Source organism: Chelonoidis abingdonii, chromosome 10 (assembly GCF_003597395.2).
Source record: "Chelonoidis abingdonii isolate Lonesome George chromosome 10, CheloAbing_2.0, whole genome shotgun sequence".
Classification (NCBI taxonomy): Eukaryota; Metazoa; Chordata; order Testudines; family Testudinidae; genus Chelonoidis; species Chelonoidis abingdonii.
Window position 1 is genome coordinate 48,708,448 of NC_133778.1, and position 13,484 is coordinate 48,721,931.

The 13,484-nt window shown below is 42.8% G+C and overlaps 1 protein-coding gene across 2 annotated transcripts; it reads right to left on the reverse strand.

Moving 5' to 3' along the window:
* Nucleotides 1-674: 674 nt before the first annotated feature.
* On the reverse strand, nt 675-12,658 carry DAPL1 (death associated protein like 1). Of its 2 annotated transcripts, XM_032778675.1 has the most exons (4): nt 12,544-12,658; nt 6,288-6,375; nt 2,693-2,756; nt 675-953 (listed from the first exon to the last, which is right to left on the reverse strand). In XM_032778675.1, exons 1-4 carry the CDS (start codon nt 12,599-12,601, stop codon nt 837-839), a joined length of 327 nt encoding a protein of 108 aa, XP_032634566.1. In that variant the 5' UTR covers nt 12,602-12,658; the 3' UTR covers nt 675-836. The 2 variants fall into 2 exon arrangements, with proteins under 2 accessions (XP_032634566.1, XP_032634567.1); XM_032778676.1 differs by lacking the exon at nt 2,693-2,756.
* Between the last annotated feature and the right edge of the window lie 826 nt (nt 12,659-13,484).

Consider the following 13,484-nt stretch of genomic DNA (forward strand, 5'->3'; position numbering starts at 1 on the left):
AATGAGGTAAGATTTTTTGGCTCCCGAGGACAGCGTTATATTGGGGTAAAGGTGTATTTTCAAGACAAACTTCTTAATAAATCAATTACAACAACATAGTTAGAGCCATGTTCCTGCAGTTCCTCTCCTCATATGACTACTATGAGAAGACTTTTACAAAAACATGAAGCAGACATCTAAGAACATTGGGACATACTGTGGCCCAACACTCTCATGCATGGAAGTAAGGAGGTACAAGGTGCTCACTCTCCTGTGCTGGCTACCCACCTTATGAGGTGCAATGCCGGGGGTAAAGAAAAGCAGCCTCTATAGGACTACTACTTCCCCTCCCTTCCAGGTGGGCTGGGAGTGAGAAGAACTGTGCTGGGGAAGTAATTTGTACCAAGCCTACATCTGGGACAAATTACTTCTTCATTACCCACCCTGGCACCAGATAGGGGCTGGGAACTGTGCCTCGGAGTCTGCTCCTGGAGCAGCACAACCCATTATCCTTGACACAGGACTTGTTATCAACACATGAATTAGCCCTACAATGCAGGGAACAATCCTTTGCCAGTGTGGGGGATGGACTAGATAAAAGAAAACCATTCCTTTTCCAACTCAGATTTCTGTGTTATGAAAAGATAGAAGATTCTATCAAGTCAGGTGGATGAAGCCATATAACAAGAAATTAGTACACTTAAAGTGTTTTATTGCCAGAAATGAAAGAAAAATACAATACAGTTCAGCCAGCAAACTATTTCCTAATGTTTTTGTCCTTTTGCAAATAGGATTTAATAGTAGATTGTGGTTAGACTAGCTCACTGTCAAGCAGACATAACTATTTGCTTTATATCTTAACATTTCCGAGGTTGTTGGATAATGTAAATTCTTTTGGGCCATATACTCTTCTGCAGGGCTGGTCGTGGCTTTTGATGAGCCATCTGTGCTGCTGCAGGAAATTTGTGGCTGATCTGAAAGATTAAAAGAAAAAAGTCACAACAGAAAAAAAACACTTTGGCGCTATTTCTCTGCTGAATTTCATCTTGACAAAGATTTTTTTTTTAAAGCTTTTATATTTTAGCAGACCAATCAGTGTCTGCCATTGAAACGAACAGTATATATCTTAGACATAGCAGCTCCATGTATTTGACTAGCAGTGAAAGACTCACACCTGGTTGTCACCAACACACTGCATACATACCAGTGTCAAAGTTACTTCAGCCTGGTTAACATGTGAATAAATGAGGACATCCCGCCCCCAGACCCCACTACTACTACAAGGGGTCCCAAGCAGAGCCAATTAGCATTCCAGCTGCTGTTAAAGTCACTCTCAGTCCTTCCAAGTTCCAGTAGTAGTAACAGTAGCCCACTGTGATATCTGAGAACCTCTTCCCAATCTCAGAGAAAACAGCATGTTTGAAGAATCAGGGAGGTCAGAGAGAGTAGAAAGAATGCTAAATTAGAACAGAGGAGTTAGGAGATGGGGGAGAAGGGAGGAGAAAGAAGAAAGCCATGTATACTTCTAGTTCTAAAGAAAAGGAAATAAAGTCTGAGCTAATTTAATCTCTTGATGTGACTTTGCTGAGCTTGTCACACACCAGGGATTTGATCCAATGAGTTAATGTTACATACAATATTTATATGCTGAAAATGTATTTAACTGAGGCTTCAGTAACCACTAGGCAAAACTAAGAACAGAATTGTCTAAGGCTTAGGACTGTAATGACATCATGTTTGTGTAATATAGGCAGAATCTTTAAAATCATATGCAGGAGAAGTGCAAGTTAAGAAGCAGCTTGTAAAACAGGTTCTCTCAAATATTTAAACTGCAAGTGGAGTCCTACAGCGGACACCATGAAATGCACTGGATGTTGCTGTGGATTACAACCAAAACTGACAGGACAGATGCCCCATTCATAGCAATCTGACAGAGAACTGCAGTACCATGGGAGTATCTGCAAAGGCAGAGGTCAGGAAACAGCACTGGAATCTCCAAAGTCTCACATTAGTCCCAACCATGATGGTGGCATGGGCTACTGGACAGTGCTGGGGCTACTTCTGATGTATGCTGTGTGTGATGCCCAAAAGGATCACCTGTGGCTGTTCTGCTGACTCTGTCTTGCCTTCCTGATGTCTATTTTGCTGTAGCTTTGTTTGAAACTTATCAGGGCTGATGGGCACCTGTCCTTATGTTGTGAACTTTCCTCAGCTGCTTCATTGAAGTGATCTCCTTGCTTGTGTGGGTAGCCTACTTATCTGAGTTAAATTAATCTTGTGGTTAAGGCACAGGACTAGAATCCAGAAGATCTGGATTTTATTCCCAGCTCTGCCATTGACTCCCAGTGCCAGTCTGTTATTTTTCCCAAGTTTTTAATAAATTTGAAATTAATATGGCCCTTTAAAAACTATACAATGTCTTGTTATATCCAATAGAACACAAACACATGCCGATCTTTAACAGTCAGTGGAGTACAGAAGAGAGATCAAAAATACATCTTAGAAATATCACAGCCTCCACAGAAAAACAAAAACATCTCAGCAATTGATTTGTAGAATAATTTTTTAAATAGCTAGCTGAATCTAGGACATAGCCCCACATCCATCAGATTACAGCAGTTAAGGGAAATTAATTTTGTTATAACACCTTATCAGCATCTCTTTATAAGACTAAAAACAGGCATGTGTGCCCTATTCCACTACATATACTTACTTTCTCCAGTGTATCAGCTAGTAAGACACCCATATTTTGCATTTTTGTAACACTAACAATTGAGCTGCAAAGCAAAAGAATTTTTCAGGATTTTTGTCTCCGCAGAAACAGATTTAAAAGAAACCTTGAGAAGAAAAATAAAGATATAAACAACATAGTCTTTGTGATTCAGCTATAACTTAACTCTATGATATAGGGGGGAGGGGAAGGAAGAGTTTAAGATCATCTCTCTACAATTGCCAGATACATAGTTTTCCTCTCAATTTGTTTCTAGTTTCCTGTTACCAAGTACAAGATAATACTTTTCCATGGTGACTGATCAAAGAGGCCTTCTGGGGGATAAGTAATAATTTCTTTGTATATTGCTGGCAAATGTTTCATGAAGTCACAAGGTCTACACTGCAATAAAAGACTGGCATGGCCAGGGCTGGCCCAGGTCAGCTGGCTCACGCTTGCGGGGCTTGAGCTGCAGTAACAAATGAACTTCCCAATGGTGAATTTAAAATACTTCAACAAACAGACATACCAACCAAGAACCAGGCCTAGCACCCTAAGGGCATGGCTACACTTGCGAGTTAGAGCACATTAAAGCAGCCCTGCATGCTCTATCTCACGATGCGTCCACACTGGCAAGGCACGTAGAGTGCTCTGACTCCGCAGCTAGAGTGCTGCTGGTAATCTACCTCAGCGAGTGGAATAATATTCGATGTGCCCCTATTGGAGTGCCACGGTCGAACTCCTGTGGAAGATGTGGGGACAGTGTTCAGTATAGGGGCCCCCTGCAGCTGTTGGCTCTCCCCAAGGAACAGAAACCCAGAGGACAGTATGGCCATGAAACCATCAGTCCCCTTTGACCCTGTGCTTACGAACCAATGCATCACAGGATGTTGGGACAGGACCCAGAATACCCTGCACCCCCCGCCCCTTCCCCACAGGCTACAGCTCCAGACTGGGAAAAGGTGTTCTGTGGGATAGCTGCCCATAATGCACGGCTCCCAATGCCGCTGCAAATGTGGCCACGCCAGCGCGCTTGCAGTGTCAGTGTTGACAGACTGAAGAGTGCAGTAAGGAAAGCACTGCAAAGGGCTGCTTTAACTCAAAGCGCTCTACATCTGCAAGCATAGCCATGCCCTCAGTGACTGCAAATTCCAAGGAGACTAATCACAGTACAAAGTTGCACTAGTAGGCCCCTAAGTTATCTGGCATTAAACTTTTAAACTTTGACCTACCAAAGATATTTAAAGAATTCATTCTCTGGATAGATTTCAAGTGGTAAGATTTAGGATAATTGCACAAATGTATTTCTCATAAAAGAAGATTTCAAATGTCCGACACCTTTCAACAGGACATGTATATCACAGATGCTGTTGCCCTACAACTGTGCCAAACCCTGACCTGGAGAGGCCACCTCTAGCATGAATAGTCCCATCTCCAAGCCTCCTCAATCTCTTGGCTAAGGCTGCCAACCAGAGTGCCCACTATGATGAGACATCTGTTATGAGTCCAGTAGGAGCTAGACTCAGGACATCAACTCATTTCATATAGGTCACTTTACAGGTGTCAGATGGAAGTGATCTATACCACCACCACCAACCTGAGCCACATTTGAATCAGTGATCTAGAGGGTAAAGACTCCCCAAGACATTATCCACCTTCCAAGCCACACTGTCCTGTTTCCCTAAATCACTGGATTATTTTCTGTGAATGAAGGACAGTCTTTGCTCCATTTATCATGACACTTAAGTTTACCAAACAAGTTAACATGCATGCATTACAAAACAGTCAGCTACTTAAAAAATTTTTTTTTTTTTTAACAAAAGAAAGAGACCTCATTTGTAGCTTTTACATAATTACATCTTGAAAATAAAGTTTACTATCCCCTGCATAAAATATACTCCAGTAAATATTTGTTTCTTTCCAGTTTCTAATGGATTTTATAATTAGGTCTTTGTTTACTAGTTTTGTGTGCCAGAATCAATGCTGTCACCTCAGCCTAGTTCCAGGAATAGTGTTTTAGTTCAATGTCTTCAGAGCCAGCAAGGGAAGTACAGTGCTGATTTCTGTGGCCATTTGTTTCTGAGCTTTGAGAAAAATAAATAAATAAGTAAAAAAATCTGTAATGTAGAGGATTTCCAACAAATTATAGCTGTTTAGAAGAGATCAGACTTAGTGCCAAAACTTGGGTTTAATTGCCAGGTCAGCCACAGACTTCCTATGTGATCTTGGACAAGTCATTATGAGCCTGTCTACACGGAGACTTAGAGCATGTCTACACTGCAGTTGGAAGGTGAGAGTCCCAGTATGGGTGGGCAGACTCACACTACCTCAGTTTGAGCTAGCAAGCTAAAAATAGTGTGGATGTTACTGCACTGGCAGCAGTCTGGCCTCACTATCCAGGGGATTGTGTGGGCTTGGGCTTGCACTTTAGTGTGGTACCCAGCTGTGGTTGATTCTTCCTGTGCTGTCACAGTAGAGGACATTTGTAAGATTGCCTTCCAAGAACTCCACACTAAGCTTGGGCTTACAAGGCATGCTAGGAACAGGACTAGGGTGGAAGAGATTCTGGGGACAGGGCTATAGGGTGACTGATTTTAGGGTCATTTTCTTATATAAGCTCCAATTACCCCCCACCCCCATCCTGATTTTTCACGTTTGCTGTATGGGCTCCCTACAAGGCTACAGCATACAGCTCTGTGGCCCATATAGCAGCCCCAGGAAGCTGTTGTAACATAGATAGGCCCCCAGGGCTGTCTAAAGTACAGTGGGGGCCACTCCAGCCCCTGGAACAGTCCAAGGTCAGGTGGGTGCTTAAAGCCACCTTAGCCCCATTACCTCCCAATGCACCCAATGTTTCAGGGAAAGTAAGACCAGACCAGATTTTCTAATATTAAAAACACTGAAAAAAAGATAGATTTACAGAGTTATAGATTCTAAAGTCAGAAGGGACCACAAGCCACTAAATTTATCCCAGTTATGCTTATATTGAGTCCAATAACTTGTGTTTGACTAACGCTTAATTTGTCTTTTGGGTAAGCCATGATTTCTAACTAATCTGAAGACATCAAGAGATAGAGAAGTCACCATTTCTCTTAATAGTTCGTTCTAGTGACCACACTCCTGGTTAAAAACAATTGTGCTTGATTTCTAATTTGAATTTATCTGGCTTCAACTTCCAGAAATTGGCTCTTGTTATGCTTTTCTTTTCTAGATTGAAAAGCTATTTAGTACCTCAATTTTTCTCCCTGTCAAGGTACTTATGGATCATAATCAACTCACCTCTTCCTTCTTTTTGTTAAACTAAAGAGATTGAGGTCTTTGCCTTCAAATGAGAAAGATTTTCTCCAGCCCTCTAATCATTTAAAATAAACAAAAGCTTTTTAAAAGGAAAATATAAAGAAGCAAAAAAAGGTACAAGCCAATTATTTCTCTTTTCAGATTACCTTCAAATCTGCCTTTCATTTGTATACTGCAGCAGAGTTTAGTGCTTACTAATTGCACTGTTCAAAACCACAAAGCTTTATCCTTTCTGGAAACCTGATGCAACTTGCTGTTAATTTTACCCTTAAACATCAAGGCATGACTGCAGATGAAATACCTTGTCTTCTCTTTTCCAAGGTTCTTGGAATTTTTCTCAACAGCTCCATTTTCTTGCTTTTTGGAAACTCTCCTACCTCCAGATTTGACTGTTAGAAGACAACAATTTATACTGTGTGAATAGCTTAAACAGCTACACTACTGTTCATCATAAGGTTGATTAAAAAAACAAAATCAAACAAAACAGGAAAAAAACCCTGCACAACATATACTCAGGAAAACTGGTAATACGAGAAAAATTTGTAAGATAGAGGCGTTCAAAATAACTCTTGAGTTAATCTCTGTTGTGGTTCTTCTGCAGTGTGGGTGAAAGTTGAAAACCAAAATGAGCCCCAGAGAACCACCTAAGACTATTTTTAAAAACTTTTGGACTACAGCATGACCAGAGTAAATTCAAGCTATTGCAATCTAAAACGTCGTATCCTTAGGAATAGAAACTATACTGGTTCTAAACTTTGGCTGCCCTCATACATTGCTTCCCAGAGATCTTACATGTAATTGTTTATAAATTTAAAAAAATAAATAAAGTTGAGTCCTTCTACATCAGTTATCAACACAGCATACAAGTAATAGCAGGAAGGTTGTTTACACGATTTACTCAAGATACCCCAGAATAAAACTGTATGCATAACACAAGTTATAATGCTGATAGGAATCAACTGCATATTTATCATGCACTACTGTTCTTTCAAGCTTAATTATAATTATAATTTATTAAAATGCCTGCCAATCACAAAACTAATTAGTACTAATTAAGCTACAGATGACCTAACAATGACAATTTAAGTGTTGAGCAATGTCAGATAAATCCAACTTTTTAAAGGGGCATGTAAAGATATTTCAGATGACTTGTCAAAGCAAATACCTTCTTCCTGTGTACAAGAATATTTGTAAATTTTATAACTGTCAAAGTAAATAAGAACAAGCTGAACAGATTTTTGGTTAATTTAATCTAGCTGTTTCATCTTATGGCAAGGTTCCTATGATTAAACAGCCAAGACAAGCGTTTCTGTCAGATCTAGTGTTTTGGGGGGATGGCATAAGCAGGAAAGGAAAATTGTTATTAAAAGTATTTCAAGCAGGTTGCAGAATTCCAAATAAGTATACTTCTACCCCGATACAACGCTGTCCTCAGGAGCCAAAAAAATCTTACTGCATTATAGGTGAAACTGCGTTATACTGAACTTGCTTTGATCAGCCGGACTGAGCAGCCCCCCCGAAGTGCTGCTTTACCGTGTTATATCCGAATTCGTATTATATCGAGTTGTGTTATATCGGGGTAGAAGTGTAGTATTATGTTCATCAAGACCAGCTCTAAATGTATTTATGTTTATTGCAGAAATGAATGTCTAATGAATGTGACATCCATTTTCCACTAAAGTTGCATATTTAGGGGCTATATACAAGTTTATACACATTTCCCCTCCAGACTAGCACCAAGAGTCATCCTTGTGCTCATCACTGGTCCACCTGGCCTTAATAGGATTAAGTATTATGATAACAAATGTATACAACATAAATAGGAAAAACATAGGTAGTTATTTTACAGCATGGAGGGAAAATTATTGATTTAATATTGCAACTTCAACAATAGTTTTTATTGTAAGTGTGCTTCGGATTGTTACCAGACATGTTATAAATGGAGGAGGAGATTTTCAAAGCCACAAAGGGCAATTGGATACCCACTTCCCACCAAAATTCTTTTGGGATCCTAACTCCCCTTTGTGGCTTTGAAAATCTTCTCTATAAAGAAATCAATTATCGACAAGCTACTAATAAAGAGAATCTAAAGTTTAAGGGCCTGATTCTGTAAGGTATAGAGTTCCCTCAATTCCCATTAAAATTAATTGGAGTTGAGAACACTCAGAATTCTGTGTTAGGTACAGGAACTCCTCACTTAACATTGTAGTTATGTTCCTGAAAAATGCAACTTTAAGCAAAATGATGTTAAGCGAATCCAATTTCCCCATAAGAATTAATGTAAATGAGGGAGTTAGATTCCAGGGAAATTTTCATCAGACAAAAGGCTACATACATACATTTTAAACAAACAATTTAATACTGGAACACAGTGATGATGATTGTGAAGCTTGGCTGAAGTGGAGAAGTCAGAAGGTGGGATATTTCCCAGGGAATGCCTTACTACTAAATGAACTAGCAATTGACTGAGCCCTCAAAGGTTAACTCTCATAACACTCTACAAGGCAGTGGGAAAGGAGGGAGGGCAGACAGAGATGCACATTTTTTTTTTCTCTCTCAGGCACAGGGTGTGTATTTCCCCTTTAAGTAGCTGACCCCAAGCTTAAGTACACTGCCTTGTTAATTAAATCAGGTTGCTGAGACCTGAGACAGAAGCTACTGCCCAGAAGCTCCCTCCCTCCATTGTGTGTCCCCCCCTGCTCCAGGGCCACCCAGAGGTGGGGGCAAGTGGGGCAATTTGCCTCAGGCCCCATGAGCCCTAGCCGAGAATCCCTTCCCTGGCTAGAGGTGCCTTTTTAATTTTTTACTCACCTGGCGGTGGTCCGAGTCTTCGGCGGCACTTCGGCAGCAGGCCCTTCACTCTCTCCGGGTCTTTGGCAACACTGAAGGGCCAGTGGCCAAAGTGCTGCTGAAGACGCGGAGCAAGTGAAGGACCCGCTGCCACCAAAGACTCAAAACACCGCCCGGTGAGTACAAGCACTGCAGCAGGTGGCACCTTTTTTATGTCTGCTCCCCTACTTTGCCCCAGGCCCCCTGAGTCTCCTGGGTGGCCCTGCCCTGCTCTATGGAAGATGGGGTAAGCAGGGTGCAGGAGCGGGGGTACGGGGAGACACCCTGACATTATCCCCCCCTTTTCCTCCCTCCCCCCCATACAGCAAGCAGAGGGTAGGAGCAGCACATGGCAATGAGGGAAGACACAGCTGCTGCAAAGGGAACTTAGGGGAGTGGGGAGCTGATAGGGGCGCTGCTGGTCCACCCTGGTTCCAACCACCCACCAGCTAGTTGCAACAGGCTGCTCTTCCCACAAACAGTGGACAAAACAGGTGGTTGCCAAACAATGCTAGAAGGGAGCATTTCACAACTTTAAATGAGCATGTTCCCTAACTGATCAGCAACTTAACATCGAAACATTAACCGGGACGACTAATGGAGGAGTTCCTGTATGTGGTTGCTCATCATTTGCTTTATTTTTTGTAAGTTTCCTTAACAGCTATTCTGTTTTTGTGAAAACTGAACGTTACCTACTGAAAATGCAGCTTGAGGTCTTTTGCTCTGTCTATAGCGTTGCAGGAACAACAGCTATAGTTCTAACTGAGGAGGCATTTGGAACTTTTTTTTTTAAGTTGCCTTTTAAGCTGAAGTCTCTTATGATCATTCTTAGCCAAAAGGTGAACTTTGTGGGAAGAGATCTGAGAGTCTCACAACTTTAGCAGTTTTGAGGAGAGAAGAGGTTTTGACATTAAGAGATTTCAGATAATTTTTTTCCCCTCTAACTGATAATATAGTTTATAGTTAAAATTCAATTTGCTCCAGACTTAGTCCTTAGTGAGAGCAGACATCTTTCGAATACATCTGATGTTTAGTCTAAGTTAGACTAAATCAGGACTTTAATTGGAACCCTAGGACCAAAATGCCCTGAGTTTTTGTACCGGAATTTCCAAATCATAGATTCAGATTTCAAGATTAGGGCTATAGTGAGCTGAACCCTTAATTAGAAGGTGGCATTTAGTGCCTTTTAATAATGGGTCCTACCCCTGTTCAGTAGACACCCAAATTACTGGAGGTGTCCAAAATCAGATCTGAACCTAGATCTAAATTATGTGGCTTGCACCCATTTCTAGAAATATACAATAAGCACTTGTAAATATTTTGACAGTAGGATACATAATTTTCATTTAAGTTTTAATAGTGAGAGGTAAGGCTCCAAATATATATATATATATATATATATATATATATATATATGCAGAAGCATGTACATATCGTACAAAGCTGCCCACTGCATGAAAGAAGAGGCTAAAGGAATACATGGAGGGACCTGAAGGCACCAGGGCATTTAAAAAATAATAAAAAAAATCTGCTTGTGTACAATTTTTTAAGTTGCAAGGCTAAAAATAGGTACCATTCAGAATGAATACGTTTAAAGACTAAAATTATTTTGCATTTTAAAAATGAAGTTTAGTAAATTATTAGTGTTTAAAGTGCATTAACCTCACTAATTAGGAGAGGGAAATCTTAGTGTATTTAGAAAAGAAGCTCTTGAACATAACTTTATATTTCACCAAAAACTGCAGAATTTTTAGTATGTCAAATTAGTGCACGTGGGGCAGCTATAAAATAGTAATCAGAATGAACTTTTCTGAAGTACAGTAGGTCTTCGCACAATTAGTGTACATAGGGATTAGTTAATGTTTGTACAACTCTGAATATTTAAAGCACCAAATAAATGCCAACTATTATTACAACAAATCATAACTGCTTGAAAGGAGCAGTTATAGTACCACATTAATGATCTTCCGGTTACGTGAACAAAGGCACCATCTAACATAACATCTCAGAGTACTTATTTGTTTGCTGTTATATGATGACAAAGATGACTTAAAATCATAGTTATTTAAATGCACCAATCACATTTTTTTGTTACTCCTTTATAGCACATTCCTGAGTAAGATTATCACCCTTCTCCTCTCTCAGAATTGCCACAATCCGGTGTTTGTTTCAATTCAGGACTATGGAACTGATTATGAAGTCCCAAACACCGACATGTGATTTCACCTGATAAAGAGGAGGAGATAAGTGAGAAAAGAAACAGCTTTCATCTACAGACAACCATTACTCAAAATTTATACCGCAGCTATAAAAGTACAATACCCTTCAAACAAGGAGTGGAATGCGTTGCCTGTTACAGCAAGTTTCCAATCCAATACTGCAATCCTGAAACCTGAATGTCACAGATGGATTCTTATCCGTGCAATGGGCTCCACTGAAATCACTGAGGTGCTGCATAGGTACAGGTATCCACTTGTCCAGACTAGACTGCAGGATCCACGCCTAAAATGCAATAATGGCAGTAGAAGAGGCTACTACAGCTAGAGAGGGGTGTTGATAAAATGTTAAGGGCCCAATTCTGTAGATGTAGCTCAGACACATGCCCATGGACTTTAGTGAGAGCTCTGGCGCTGTAAAATCTGGGTTATAATTTTGTAAAGTAATCCAGAAAGTGGCTGTAATTCCTTGAACGGACATTGTCAAATTTGGAAATTCTAAGACACAGGTACACCTTTCAGCCTCTCTACACACTCCCTTCATCAATGTGAATTGTTCTTCGCCTTTTTTATTTTTAAAAGCTTAGTTATTCTCTTAAGGAAAACGCAAACCAGCGGACCAGGACTCAAAAGGGATGAAAGCTCTTGATAACACACCAGAGTCAGGGACTCAGGATTGAGGCTATTCCCAGCTCTGCTTGATACTTGGTATGCAGTTCTGACACCCAAGTTTTTAAAAACAGCTGCTAGTTTTGGATGCCCACACCACAACCTGCTTTTCGAAACAGGGACCCAAAATAACCCAGTCACTTTCAAATACATCTGCTGAACTCCCTAGTAAAAATTGGCCAAAATATTTCCTTATATCCTCACAGGAGGAAGTCCACTACGACTTGTAATGCACTTTGGGATTCTTAAATAGAAAGAACTGTAGAAGTCGAATCCAGTCGTTATCATCATCAGGAGAAACCCCAGGATAGCAGCAAACTCGCCTGAACACATGGTGCGGAGGAAGTGGGAGCTTGGGCTCTTTCCAGGTGCGAGTGGGGATCACGACAGAGTTCAGCGATAACTGGTGCTCACACTGGCTGGATTTCACCCCTCTCCCTCTGAGGAGCTGCAGTAGCGGCCCAAAGGAACCAGCCCCTCAGAGCTCGTCACGGGGCCAGATTCTGCCGAGGGGCTCCTTAGGGCAGGCAGAATTGCCCGGCCAGGCAGAGTTTGAACGTCAGTCAGGTCTGCGCAAAGACTAAAAGGAGGGAGGGGTGCTGGAGTCTCACCCCTCGCGGCCCCCCACCCTGCACGACGGGGAGGGGCTCTCACAGGAGACTACGGGAACGCATTACACAATGAGGCAGGTAGGTAGAGTGTGAGAGACCCCTCCCCACGGAGCATATTACACAATCAGGCGCGCGCGTTTGTGTGTCCCCGTCCCCTCTAACTCTACCACAACCGCGCGGAGCAGCCACTAGAGGAAACCAAGCAGCTTCTCTGCTAAGCAGGGGCGCCTACCTGCCGGAGGGCGCCCGCCTTTCAGGGGGGACGGCGGAGTTGACGCTTCCTTCGCCATGGCAGGGGTGCGTAAGTGTGGACAGCCGGCGGCCAGTCCCGAGCCTGCAGCGGCGAATCCCAGCTACGAGCAGGCGCGCGGCGCTCGCTTTTATGGAGGCGGGGCAGGGGGCGGGGCAGGGCAGCGCAGAGCAGCGGCGCGAGAGCAGGGAGGATGTGTGAGGGTGCGGGTGTTGTGTTGGGGGGGCAGCAGAGGAAGGGGCTGTGCGGTGTAGGGGCGGGATGGGTACAGTGGGGGTATGAGAGGAAGGGGCTGCGCGGTGTAGGGGCTGGATGGGTACAGTGGGGGCCAGCAGAGGAAAGGGCTGTGCGGTGTAGGGGCTGGATGGGTACAGTGGGGGCCAGCAGAGGAAAGGGCTGTGCGGTGTAGGGGCTGGATGGGTACAGTGGGGGGCAGCAGAGAAAGGGACTGTGCGGTGAAGGGGCTGGATGGGTACAGTGGGGGTATGAGAGGAAGGGGCTGCGCGGTGTAGGGGCTGGATGGGTACAGTGGGGGCCAGCAGAGGAAAGGGCTGTGCGGTGTAGGGGCTGGATGGGTACAGTGGGGGCCAGCAGAGGAAGGGGCTGTGCGGTGTAGGGGCTGGACGGGTACAGTGGGGGGCAGCAGAGGAAGGAGCTGTGCGGTGTAGGGGTGGATGGGTACAGTGGGGGGCAGTAGAGGAAGGGGCTGTGCGGTGTAGGGGCTGGATGGGTACAGTGGGGGTATGAGACCGCCTAGGGTTCCAAGATTTGGGGGTGCCAAAAAACGATGCCCAACATTTTTTTTCACACTACAGTGGAGTCACATCTTACATGGGGGTTAGGTTCTAAAGTCACTGCATAAGAGGAAAATCTTGTATAGTGAAAATTACCATAAAGTACAGTATACACTAGAACAGGGGTCC

Coding starts and splice junctions, on each gene's coding strand:
- DAPL1 (XM_032778675.1), bottom strand. CDS start 12,601: ATGGCGAAGGAAGCGTCAACTCCGCCGTCCCCCCTGAAAGGCGGGCGC. Junction 6,376..12,543: donor AGGCGGGCGCCCTCCGGCAG/GTAGGCGCCCCT, acceptor GTCTTCTAACAG/TCAAATCTGGAGGTAGGAGA. Junction 2,757..6,287: donor CTTGGAAAAGAGAAGACAAG/GTATTTCATCTG, acceptor TTTGCTTTGCAG/CTCAATTGTTAGTGTTACAA.